The following is a 13751-nucleotide window of genomic DNA, read 5'->3' as shown; positions in this document are numbered from 1 at the left end:
TAATATTAATGATAAAAAACCAATACTGCTAAGGCAGGATGGTTCCGACCTAAACGGACACAAAATGACAGACAACCATACAAAACAACCACAAAATTAATTGCCTATGGGATTAGCGCAATTTGCTTAAGTAATTAGAATGACTCAAATACAGAATTTTAATATATTATTTAAATTGATAATGATAAGAGGGGCTACCAGATAAGGTGGTGACCGTAGCGGGCCGTTATCAGGTATACAAGGGACCAGAAAGTGGTAGCGCCTACTGAGATAACTCCATGTTGTTATGCATTAATAAGAACATGCCTATTGATGGAAAGACACTGTTCCAAAACAACTAGAGAGCGTCACTCATAAAACCCTAAGTGGTGGATAATGACAATTAGATCATCCACACTAGACAAATATTATACTAGTACACTCGCTTATGGGAGCACTGTACTGAGTCCGTAACCTTATTTGTTACTAGACTTATTCACTTCCCCATAGGGTCATCGATCTGACAAGACCCAGTTCTTAAATTAGGTCAAAGTCTGTATCATCGGAAACAGGCTAGAAGGCTGGACTTGTAATGACAATTAAGTCAGGAGAAGTCCAAGCTACTTATAATATATGTCAATTCGCAAAATTGCGAATTTGATGAACATATAAATAGTTAACTGAAATCCAATGTGGACCAGGGCGAACAAGATCGTCCGTAATCGTCTAATCGTCAACGCGTTTCCGCAGCGCAAGACAGATTATTTGGCGCGCTGCTTCATCAGGACGAAAATAAGACTGAATGATGCCCAAAAATTGTGCGATGCCAATCAACTGCACACAATTTTTGTTGCAATGGGTTCGAATAGCAAACAGCAGTTGCACAAAAATTGCGCGTAAGAACTGGTTTTTTAATGCGCCAATGTAAGAAGGCTGGTAGATTAATTGCACATTATGTAAAAGCAAATAGAATTGTTTTTAGTGTAGTGTAATTAATAACACTGCCTTACACTAAACAGACGACTGTGGAGGCTGATTTACACAAACAGATTGATTTGCGATTATAATGCAATCAATCTTGTTGCCTTACACTAGACAGTCGACTGTAAAGGCAACCCGATTGGTTTGCAAATAGTGCAATTGACCATGCTGTTTTATAATGAACAGACAGCTGACATAGCAATCCTTATGTTAGATAGGTCCATTAATTGAACACTATTCAACAAACATAGGTGCTAGTGATTAAACAGTCTGAACACCTGATACTTGGCGTTTATTGTCCCAGACTGACAAAAGAGCCAGGGAGGTCAATTAGAAATTGTGATGATAAATTTTCTAACCTGGCTAAAGTACAATACGGTCCTAGATGGTGACCGCTATCTAAACTACACTACCAGCCCCTGTGAGGCATTATTTCAAACTGACAGACCTGACCAAACCAAACTTACCACCGTATTATCCGATGCCGACCTGTGGATGTCACGAAAAAGAACTCCTTAACAATTTGGCGAAATATCTACAGCGATATTATGAACTCAAAGCATGAAAAGACTTCTTTAAAAATAGGCGATCATGTGAGGATTTCTCAACATAAAGGAACATTTACGAAAGGCTATGAGCAAACTTACACTGATGAAATTTTCATCATAGAGTCTATTAATACGCGATTTCAAAAACCGCTATATAAATTAAGCGACCTGAGCGGCGAAGCTATAGAGGGGTCGTTTTATAAAGAGGAAATACAGCAGGTACCCGCTGACGAGAACCGCGTCTACAGGATCGAGAAAATATTAAACAAAAGGCGCATCCGCGGAACGGAGCATTATTTTGTGAAGTGGCTCGGGTACCCTACAAAATTTAAGAGCTGGGTCACTGAAAATCAACTAACACCCGCATAGAGCATGGAGTCGGGCTCGTTTTATATAACTCTTCCTAGTAATGCGTCGTCCAGAATCTACTCCGAAAACTCAATTTCTACTTACACTACGAAACTAGCGAAGCCGATTCAGCTCTCGGGCGTTTACGATGTGGCACTAACCGAAATTCAGTACCCGCACACATGGGACACGATTGCGGCGACCGAGGGAAACTTTTTTGTCGCTAAACATGGCAGTACATACCAGGAATATTTTGTCAAGTCTGGATTTTATTCCTCGCTATCAGATTTGACGCGTGCGATAAATGACAGAATTGAGGGTTTAAGGCTAACAAACGAGGTCTTTAAGCTACGCTATGATGAAGTAAAAATAATTGTTACAGTTACCGATTCGCCAACGCTACACTTTGCTCCGGGTCATAAGTTGTCCGTTCTGCTAGGTCTGCCTGAATATAACGCCGCATTAGCTGGGAATATCCCGGACAAGAGGCGGCATTTTGCGGACATAAAAGCCGGCTTCTATACATTGTACGTGTATACGGATATGATCAATCATCAGTTTGTAGGCGATAGCTATGTGCAGCTATTAAGAACGGTAGAAATCAGCGGTAAAAACAGCGACATTGTCACAATTCACTACAATCGCCCTGATTATGTGCCGGTGTGTAAACAACATTTTGACACGATTACAATCTCGATTTTATCAGACCAGAACACGCCTGTTAAATTCAAGTACGGGAAAAGTATAGTGCGATTACACTTTAGACCGCGTAACGATTCGCAGCGTTAAAACATGTTGTCTCAGCGAGTGTACGGAGATCCTGCGCTCTACGTGAAACATTATTTGGCGCAGAGTGGAAACGAAAAAATAGATGGATTTCATGGAGATGAGTATATGATTGGCGCGGGAATTGGGGGCGTCTTCAGGTCACTCTTCCGAAGGGCCTTGCCTCTTTTCAGAAAAGGTCTAGAATTAGTAAAGCCTCATGTAAAGACGGATGTCAAAAATATCGCTACAGACGCAGTCACTTCTGTTTCGTCGGCTGTTTTGGACAGACTCAATCAGTCGCGTCAAGAACAGTGCAGCTCCGGACTTGTTTCTGTTGTAAAAAAAACCCTGTAAAAGAAAAAGACGAATCGTTGCACGATTTCACCCGCTCCTCATGGATAAGACTTCTTCACGCAAAAGACGACGCCGTCAGAAACCCGCTAGACGCGCAGCAGACGACATCTTTTAATTCTCTAACATGGCGTTCATACACGACGGTTCTGTAGAGTGCACCAAATCTAAGTTGGATATTTTCACCATACCACCAACGCAGACCAGTAGTGAAAAATCTTTATTTGTTGAAGTCCTGCCTATCACAGCCCTCACTGACAACACGCCGTTGGAATTTTTCATATCGGGTAGCGGCGAATATTACTACAACTTAAATAACACCCTCCTGCACTTAACCTGTCGTATAGTTAAACAACATAACACAGCCATCCCCGATGGTGCACGTGTGGGCTTTATTAATTACCCCGTAGCTACACTTTTTAACCAAGTGGACATCACATTGGGGGATCGACTAATCTCACAATCCGATAATCTTTATAGCTATAGAGCGTTCATCGAGACAATTTTAAATTATAGTGGTCAAACGCTCGCATCCCAATTTACAGCCGGACTTTTTTACAAGGATTCGGCAGGTCACCACCATGAAAGGACACTCGATGGCCCAAATTTAGGCTTCGCTAAAAGAGCTGCAGCAACACAGCGCTCTAAAACTGTGGAGCTTCTGGGGCCTATTTATGGCGATATATTTAACCAACCGAAGCTTATCTTGAATGGTCTGGATTTAAAGATAAAACTAACAAGGAATAAAGACTCGTTCTGCTTGATGTCAGCAGACCCTGATGGATTTAAAGTTCAAATCCTTCATGCTTCAATTTTCATCAAGAGAGTACAAGTATCCCCAGCCGTCTGCATAGGGCACAGCCAGGCGCTACTAGCAACCACTGCTAAATATACTTTGGATAGGACGAGTCTCAAAGTCTTCAGCATAGCAATCGGAAGCCGTATAGCAACCCATGAAAATTTGTTCCTGGGCCAGATACCTAAAACTGTGATATTAGCCTTTGTGGACAATGAAGCCTTTAGCGGTAGCTTCCAAAAAAATCCTCTCTGTTTTCACCATTATTCCGTAAACCACGCGGCCTTGTATCTGGATGGTCAACAGATTCCGGCCAGGCCTTTTCAGCCTGATTTTGAGGGTGAATTAGCTATTAGGGAATATATGGCTCTCGTACATATCTCCGGAAAGCAACGAGCAGACAACTCGATTTCGATTGACAGAAATGGATGTGGATAAAAGACCATCGGCTTATATAATTAATACTGATGATTCAACTCAGCGAGGACGACACTGGGTGTTAATTGTACTATGTGTCACTGAAAGTGCCTGAAACTAAAATATAACCTTTATTAATATTAATGATAAAAAACCAATACTGCTAAGGCAGGATGGTTCCGACCTAAACGGACACAAAATGACAGACAACCATACAAAACAACCACAAAATTAATTGCCTATGGGATTAGCGCAATTTGCTTAAGTAATTAGAATGACTCAAATACAGAATTTTAATATATTATTTAAATTGATAATGATAAGAGGGGCTACCAGATAAGGTGGTGACCGTAGCGGGCCGTTATCAGGTATACAAGGGACCAGAAAGTGGTAGCGCCTACTGAGATAACTCCATGTTGTTATGCATTAATAAGAACATGCCTATTGATGGAAAGACACTGTTCCAAAACAACTAGAGAGCGTCACTCATAAAACCCTAAGTGGTGGATAATGACAATTAGATCATCCACACTAGACAAATATTATACTAGTACACTCGCTTATGGGAGCACTGTACTGAGTCCGTAACCTTATTTGTTACTAGACTTATTCACTTCCCCATAGGGTCATCGATCTGACAAGACCCAGTTCTTAAATTAGGTCAAAGTCTGTATCATCGGAAACAGGCTAGAAGGCTGGACTTGTAATGACAATTAAGTCAGGAGAAGTCCAAGCTACTTATAATATATGTCAATTCGCAAAATTGCGAATTTGATGAACATATAAATAGTTAACTGAAATCCAATGTGGACCAGGGCGAACAAGATCGTCCGTAATCGTCTAATCGTCAACGCGTTTCCGCAGCGCAAGACAGATTATTTGGCGCGCTGCTTCATCAGGACGAAAATAAGACTGAATGATGCCCAAAAATTGTGCGATGCCAATCAACTGCACACAATTTTTGTTGCAATGGGTTCGAATAGCAAACAGCAGTTGCACAAAAATTGCGCGTAAGAACTGGTTTTTTAATGCGCCAATGTAAGAAGGCTGGTAGATTAATTGCACATTATGTAAAAGCAAATAGAATTGTTTTTAGTGTAGTGTAATTAATAACACTGCCTTACACTAAACAGACGACTGTGGAGGCTGATTTACACAAACAGATTGATTTGCGATTATAATGCAATCAATCTTGTTGCCTTACACTAGACAGTCGACTGTAAAGGCAACCCGATTGGTTTGCAAATAGTGCAATTGACCATGCTGTTTTATAATGAACAGACAGCTGACATAGCAATCCTTATGTTAGATAGGTCCATTAATTGAACACTATTCAACAAACATAGGTGCTAGTGATTAAACAGTCTGAACACCTGATACTTGGCGTTTATTGTCCCAGACTGACAAAAGAGCCAGGGAGGTCAATTAGAAATTGTGATGATAAATTTTCTAACCTGGCTAAAGTACAATACGGTCCTAGATGGTGACCGCTATCTAAACTACACTACCAGCCCCTGTGAGGCATTATTTCAAACTGACAGACCTGACCAAACCAAACTTACCACCGTATTATCCGATGCCGACCTGTGGATGTCACGAAAAAGAACTCCTTAACAATTTGGCGAAATATCTACAGCGATATTATGAACTCAAAGCATGAAAAGACTTCTTTAAAAATAGGCGATCATGTGAGGATTTCTCAACATAAAGGAACATTTACGAAAGGCTATGAGCAAACTTACACTGATGAAATTTTCATCATAGAGTCTATTAATACGCGATTTCAAAAACCGCTATATAAATTAAGCGACCTGAGCGGCGAAGCTATAGAGGGGTCGTTTTATAAAGAGGAAATACAGCAGGTACCCGCTGACGAGAACCGCGTCTACAGGATCGAGAAAATATTAAACAAAAGGCGCATCCGCGGAACGGAGCATTATTTTGTGAAGTGGCTCGGGTACCCTACAAAATTTAAGAGCTGGGTCACTGAAAATCAACTAACACCCGCATAGAGCATGGAGTCGGGCTCGTTTTATATAACTCTTCCTAGTAATGCGTCGTCCAGAATCTACTCCGAAAACTCAATTTCTACTTACACTACGAAACTAGCGAAGCCGATTCAGCTCTCGGGCGTTTACGATGTGGCGCTAACCGAAATTCAGTACCCGCACACATGGGACACGATTGCGGCGACCGAGGGAAACTTTTTTGTCGCTAAACATGGCAGTACATACCAGGAATATTTTGTCAAGTCTGGATTTTATTCCTCGCTATCAGATTTGACGCGTGCGATAAATGACAGAATTGAGGGTTTAAGGCTAACAAACGAGGTCTTTAAGCTACGCTATGATGAAGTAAAAATAATTGTTACAGTTACCGATTCGCCAACGCTACACTTTGCTCCGGGTCATAAGTTGTCCGTTTTGCTAGGTCTGCCTGAATATAACGCCGCATTAGCTGGGAATATCCCGGACAAGAGGCGGCATTTTGCGGACATAAAAGCCGGCTTCTATACATTGTACGTGTATACGGATATGATCAATCATCAGTTTGTAGGCGATAGCTATGTGCAGCTATTAAGAACGGTAGAAATCAGCGGTAAAAACAGCGACATTGTCACAATTCACTACAATCGCCCTGATTATGTGCCGGTGTGTAAACAACATTTTGACACGATTACAATCTCGATTTTATCAGACCAGAACACGCCTGTTAAATTCAAGTACGGGAAAAGTATAGTGCGATTACACTTTAGACCGCGTAACGATTCGCAGCGTTAAAACATGTTGTCTCAGCGAGTGTACGGAGATCCTGCGCTCTACGTGAAACATTATTTGGCGCAGAGTGGAAACGAAAAAATAGATGGATTTCATGGAGATGAGTATATGATTGGCGCGGGAATTGGGGGCGTCTTCAGGTCACTCTTCCGAAGGGCCTTGCCTCTTTTCAGAAAAGGTCTAGAATTAGTAAAGCCTCATGTAAAGACGGATGTCAAAAATATCGCTACAGACGCAGTCACTTCTGTTTCGTCGGCTGTTTTGGACAGACTCAATCAGTCGCGTCAAGAACAGTGCAGCTCCGGACTTGTTTCTGTTGTAAAAAAAACCCTGTAGAAGAAAAAGACGAATCGTTGCACGATTTCACCCGCTCCTCATGGATAAGACTTCTTCACGCAAAAGACGACGCCGTCAGAAACCCGCTAGACGCGCAGCAGACGACATCTTTTAATTCTCTAACATGGCGTTCATACACGACGGTTCTGTAGAGTGCACCAAATCTAAGTTGGATATTTTCACCATACCACCAACGCAGACCAGTATTGAAAAATCTTTATTTGTTGAAGTCCTGCCTATCACAGCCCTCACAGACAACACGCCGTTGGAATTTTTCATATCGGGTAGCGGCGAATATTACTACAACTTAAATAACACCCTCCTGCACTTAACCTGTCGTATAGTTAAACAACATAACACAGCCATCCCCGATGGTGCACGTGTGGGCTTTATTAATTACCCCGTAGCTACACTTTTTAACCAAGTGGACATCACATTGGGGGATCGACTAATCTCACAATCCGATAATCTTTATAGCTATAGAGCGTTCATCGAGACAATTTTAAATTATAGTGGTCAAACGCTCGCATCCCAATTTACAGCCGGACTTTTTTACAAGGATTCGGCAGGTCACCACCATGAAAGGACACTCGATGGCCCAAATTTAGGCTTCGCTAAAAGAGCTGCAGCAACACAGCGCTCTAAAACTGTGGAGCTTCTGGGGCCTATTTATGGCGATATATTTAACCAACCGAAGCTTATCTTGAATGGTCTGGATTTAAAGATAAAACTAACAAGGAATAAAGACTCGTTCTGCTTGATGTCAGCAGACCCTGATGGATTTAAAGTTCAAATCCTTCATGCTTCAATTTTCATCAAGAGAGTACAAGTATCCCCAGCCGTCTGCATAGGGCACAGCCAGGCGCTACTAGCAACCACTGCTAAATATACTTTGGATAGGACGAGTCTCAAAGTCTTCAGCATAGCAATCGGAAGCCGTATAGCAACCCATGAAAATTTGTTCCTGGGCCAGATACCTAAAACTGTGATATTAGCCTTTGTGGACAATGAAGCCTTTAGCGGTAGCTTCCAAAAAAATCCTCTCTGTGTTCACCATTATTCCGTAAACCACGCGGCCTTGTATCTGGATGGTCAACAGATTCCGGCCAGGCCTTTTCAGCCTGATTTTGAGGGTGAATTAGCTATTAGGGAATATATGGCTCTCGTACATATCTCCGGAAAGCAACGAGCAGACAACTCGATTTCGATTGACAGAAATGGATGTGGATAAAAGACCATCGGCTTATATAATTAATACTGATGATTCAACTCAGCGAGGACGACACTGGGTGTTAATTGTACTATGTGTCACTGAAAGTGCCTGAAACTAAAATATAACCTTTATTAATATTAATGATAAAAAACCAATACTGCTAAGGCAGGATGGTTCCGACCTAAACGGACACAAAATGACAGACAACCATACAAAACAACCACAAAATTAATTGCCTATGGGATTAGCGCAATTTGCTTAAGTAATTAGAATGACTCAAATACAGAATTTTAATATATTATTTAAATTGATAATGATAAGAGGGGCTAACAGATAAGGTGGTGACCGTAGCGGGCCGTTATCAGGTATACAAGGGACCAGAAAGTGGTAGCGCCTACTGAGATAACTCCATGTTGTTATGCATTAATAAGAACATGCCTATTGATGGAAAGACACTGTTCCAAAACAACTAGAGAGCGTCACTCATAAAACCCTAAGTGGTGGATAATGACAATTAGATCATCCACACTAGACAAATATTATACTAGTACACTCGCTTATGGGAGCACTGTACTGAGTCCGTAACCTTATTTGTTACTAGACTTATTCACTTCCCCATAGGGTCATCGATCTGACAAGACCCAGTTCTTAAATTAGGTCAAAGTCTGTATCATCGGAAACAGGCTAGAAGGCTGGACTTGTAATGACAATTAAGTCAGGAGAAGTCCAAGCTACTTATAATATATGTCAATTCGCAAAATTGCGAATTTGATGAACATATAAATAGTTAACTGAAATCCAATGTGGACCAGGGCGAACAAGATCGTCCGTAATCGTCTAATCGTCAACGCGTTTCCGCAGCGCAAGACAGATTATTTGGCGCGCTGCTTCATCAGGACGAAAATAAGACTGAATGATGCCCAAAAATTGTGCGATGCCAATCAACTGCACACAATTTTTGTTGCAATGGGTTCGAATAGCAAACAGCAGTTGCACAAAAATTGCGCGTAAGAACTGGTTTTTTAATGCGCCAATGTAAGAAGGCTGGTAGATTAATTGCACATTATGTAAAAGCAAATAGAATTGTTTTTAGTGTAGTGTAATTAATAACACTGCTTTACACTAAACAGACGACTGTGGAGGCTGATTTACGCAAACAGATTGATTTGCGATTATAATGCAATCAATCTTGTTGCCTTACACTAGACAGTCGACTGTAAAGGCAACCCGATTGGTTTGCAAATAGTGCAATTGACCATGCTGTTTTATAATGAACAGACAGCTGACATAGCAATCCTTATGTTAGATAGGTCCATTAATTGAACACTATTCAACAAACATAGGTGCTAGTGATTAAACAGTCTGAACACCTGATACTTGGCGTTTATTGTCCCAGACTGACAAAAGAGCCAGGGAGGTCAATTAGAAATTGTGATGATAAATTTTCTAACCTGGCTAAAGTACAATACGGTCCTAGATGGTGACCGCTATCTAAACTACACTACCAGCCCCTGTGAGGCATTATTTCAAACTGACAGACCTGACCAAACCAAACTTACCACCGTATTATCCGATGCCGACCTGTGGATGTCACGAAAAAGAACTCCTTAACAATTTGGCGAAATATCTACAGCGATATTATGAACTCAAAGCATGAAAAGACTTCTTTAAAAATAGGCGATCATGTGAGGATTTCTCAACATAAAGGAACATTTACGAAAGGCTATGAGCAAACTTACACTGATGAAATTTTCATCATAGAGTCTATTAATACGCGATTTCAAAAACCGCTATATAAATTAAGCGACCTGAGCGGCGAAGCTATACAGGGGTCGTTTTATAAAGAGGAAATACAGCAGGTACCCGCTGACGAGAACCGCGTCTACAGGATCGAGAAAATATTAAACAAAAGGCGCATCCGCGGAACGGAGCATTATTTTGTGAAGTGGCTCGGGTACCCTACAAAATTTAAGAGCTGGGTCACTGAAAATCAACTAACACCCGCATAGAGCATGGAGTCGGGCTCGTTTTATATAACTCTTCCTAGTAATGCGTCGTCCAGAATCTACTCCGAAAACTCAATTTCTACTTACACTACGAAACTAGCGAAGCCGATTCAGCTCTCGGGCGTTTACGATGTGGCGCTAACCGAAATTCAGTACCCGCACACATGGGACACGATTGCGGCGACCGAGGGAAACTTTTTTGTCGCTAAACATGGCAGTACATACCAGGAATATTTTGTCAAGTCTGGATTTTATTCCTCGCTATCAGATTTGACGCGTGCGATAAATGACAGAATTGAGGGTTTAAGGCTAACAAACGAGGTCTTTAAGCTACGCTATGATGAAGTAAAAATAATTGTTACAGTTACCGATTCGCCAACGCTACACTTTGCTCCGGGTCATAAGTTGTCCGTTCTGCTAGGTCTGCCTGAATATAACGCCGCATTAGCTGGGAATATCCCGGACAAGAGGCGGCATTTTGCGGACATAAAAGCCGGCTTCTATACATTGTACGTGTATACGGATATGATCAATCATCAGTTTGTAGGCGATAGCTATGTGCAGCTATTAAGAACGGTAGAAATCAGCGGTAAAAACAGCGACATTGTCACAATTCACTACAATCGCCCTGATTATGTGCCGGTGTGTAAACAACATTTTGACACGATTACAATCTCGATTTTATCAGACCAGAACACGCCTGTTAAATTCAAGTACGGGAAAAGTATAGTGCGATTACACTTTAGACCGCGTAACGATTCGCAGCGTTAAAACATGTTGTCTCAGCGAGTGTACGGAGATCCTGCGCTCTACGTGAAACATTATTTGGCGCAGAGTGGAAACGAAAAAATAGATGGATTTCATGGAGATGAGTATATGATTGGCGCGGGAATTGGGGGCGTCTTCAGGTCACTCTTCCGAAGGGCCTTGCCTCTTTTCAGAAAAGGTCTAGAATTAGTAAAGCCTCATGTAAAGACGGATGTCAAAAATATCGCTACAGACGCAGTCACTTCTGTTTCGTCGGCTGTTTTGGACAGACTCAATCAGTCGCGTCAAGAACAGTGCAGCTCCGGACTTGTTTCTGTTGTAAAAAAAACCCTGTAAAAGAAAAAGACGAATCGTTGCACGATTTCACCCGCTCCTCATGGATAAGACTTCTTCACGCAAAAGACGACGCCGTCAGAAACCCGCTAGACGCGCAGCAGACGACATCTTTTAATTCTCTAACATGGCGTTCATACACGACGGTTCTGTAGAGTGCACCAAATCTAAGTTGGATATTTTCACCATACCACCAACGCAGACCAGTATTGAAAAATCTTTATTTGTTGAAGTCCTGCCTATCACAGCCCTCACTGACAACACGCCGTTGGAATTTTTCATATCGGGTAGCGGCGAATATTACTACAACTTAAATAACACCCTCCTGCACTTAACCTGTCGTATAGTTAAACAACATAACACAGCCATCCCCGATGGTGCACGTGTGGGCTTTATTAATTACCCCGTAGCTACACTTTTTAACCAAGTGGACATCACATTGGGGGATCGACTAATCTCACAATCCGATAATCTTTATAGCTATAGAGCGTTCATCGAGACAATTTTAAATTATAGGGGTCAAACGCTCGCATCCCAATTTACAGCCGGACTTTTTTACAAGGATTCGGCAGGTCACCACCATGAAAGGACACTCGATGGCCCAAATTTAGGCTTCGCTAAAAGAGCTGCAGCAACACAGCGCTCTAAAACTGTGGAGCTTCTGGGGCCTATTTATGGCGATATATTTAACCAACCGAAGCTTATCTTGAATGGTCTGGATTTAAAGATAAAACTAACAAGGAATAAAGACTCGTTCTGCTTGATGTCAGCAGACCCTGATGGATTTAAAGTTCAAATCCTTCATGCTTCAATTTTCATCAAGAGAGTACAAGTATCCCCAGCCGTCTGCATAGGGCACAGCCAGGCGCTACTAGCAACCACTGCTAAATATACTTTGGATAGGACGAGTCTCAAAGTCTTCAGCATAGCAATCGGAAGCCGTATAGCAACCCATGAAAATTTGTTCCTGGGCCAGATACCTAAAACTGTGATATTAGCCTTTGTGGACAATGAAGCCTTTAGCGGTAGCTTCCAAAAAAATCCTCTCTGTGTTCACCATTATTCCGTAAACCACGCGGCCTTGTATCTGGATGGTCAACAGATTCCGGCCAGGCCTTTTCAGCCTGATTTTGAGGGTGAATTAGCTATTAGGGAATATATGGCTCTCGTACATATCTCCGGAAAGCAACGAGCAGACAACTCGATTTCGATTGACAGAAATGGATGTGGATAAAAGACCATCGGCTTATATAATTAATACTGATGATTCAACTCAGCGAGGACGACACTGGGTGTTAATTGTACTATGTGTCACTGAAAGTGCCTGAAACTAAAATATAACCTTTATTAATATTAATGATAAAAAACCAATACTGCTAAGGCAGGATGGTTCCGACCTAAACGGACACAAAATGACAGACAACCATACAAAACAACCACAAAATTAATTGCCTATGGGATTAGCGCAATTTGCTTAAGTAATTAGAATGACTCAAATACAGAATTTTAATATATTATTTAAATTGATAATGATAAGAGGGGCTACCAGATAAGGTGGTGACCGTAGCGGGCCGTTATCAGGTATACAAGGGACCAGAAAGTGGTAGCGCCTACTGAGATAACTCCATGTTGTTATGCATTAATAAGAACATGCCTATTGATGGAAAGACACTGTTCCAAAACAACTAGAGAGCGTCACTCATAAAACCCTAAGTGGTGGATAATGACAATTAGATCATCCACACTAGACAAATATTATACTAGTACACTCGCTTATGGGAGCACTGTACTGAGTCCGTAACCTTATTTGTTACTAGACTTATTCACTTCCCCATAGGGTCATCGATCTGACAAGACCCAGTTCTTAAATTAGGTCAAAGTCTGTATCATCGGAAACAGGCTAGAAGGCTGGACTTGTAATGACAATTAAGTCAGGAGAAGTCCAAGCTACTTATAATATATGTCAATTCGCAAAATTGCGAATTTGATGAACATATAAATAGTTAACTGAAATCCAATGTGGACCAGGGCGAACAAGATCGTCCGTAATCGTCTAATCGTCAACGCGTTTCCGCAGCGCAAGACAGATTATTTGGCGCGCTGCTTCATCAGGACGAAAATAAGACTGAA

General features: G+C 41.5%; 3 protein-coding genes across 3 annotated transcripts; all 3 read left to right on the top strand.

The window, feature by feature from the left end:
• The first annotated feature begins 3102 nt into the window (after positions 1-3102).
• On the top strand, positions 3103-4209 carry LOC136626769 (uncharacterized protein F54H12.2-like). Its single transcript, XM_066601774.1, has one exon. It carries the CDS (start codon positions 3103-3105, stop codon positions 4207-4209), a length of 1107 nt encoding a protein of 368 aa, XP_066457871.1.
• A 3216-nt stretch (positions 4210-7425) lies between these two features.
• Positions 7426-8532, top strand: LOC136626768 (uncharacterized protein F54H12.2-like). The gene has a single exon (XM_066601773.1). The coding sequence runs from the start codon at positions 7426-7428 to the stop codon at positions 8530-8532; it is 1107 nt and encodes a 368-aa protein (XP_066457870.1).
• A 3216-nt stretch (positions 8533-11748) lies between these two features.
• On the top strand, positions 11749-12855 carry LOC136626767 (uncharacterized protein F54H12.2-like). The gene has a single exon (XM_066601772.1). The coding sequence runs from the start codon at positions 11749-11751 to the stop codon at positions 12853-12855; it is 1107 nt and encodes a 368-aa protein (XP_066457869.1).
• Positions 12856-13751: the final 896 nt, after the last annotated feature.

Source organism: Eleutherodactylus coqui, chromosome 4 (assembly GCF_035609145.1).
Source record: "Eleutherodactylus coqui strain aEleCoq1 chromosome 4, aEleCoq1.hap1, whole genome shotgun sequence".
In the NCBI taxonomy this organism is placed as follows: Eukaryota; Metazoa; Chordata; class Amphibia; order Anura; family Eleutherodactylidae; genus Eleutherodactylus; species Eleutherodactylus coqui.
The sequence above is the reverse complement of the archived record's forward strand: the minus strand, read 5'-3'. Positions and strand labels throughout refer to the sequence as shown.

Excerpts from the sequence above, each read along its gene's own strand:
- LOC136626768 (XM_066601773.1), top strand. The coding sequence starts at position 7,426 with ATGGCGTTCATACACGACGGTTCTGTAGAGTGCACCAAATCTAAGTTG.
- LOC136626767 (XM_066601772.1), top strand. The coding sequence starts at position 11,749 with ATGGCGTTCATACACGACGGTTCTGTAGAGTGCACCAAATCTAAGTTG.
- LOC136626769 (XM_066601774.1), top strand. The coding sequence starts at position 3,103 with ATGGCGTTCATACACGACGGTTCTGTAGAGTGCACCAAATCTAAGTTG.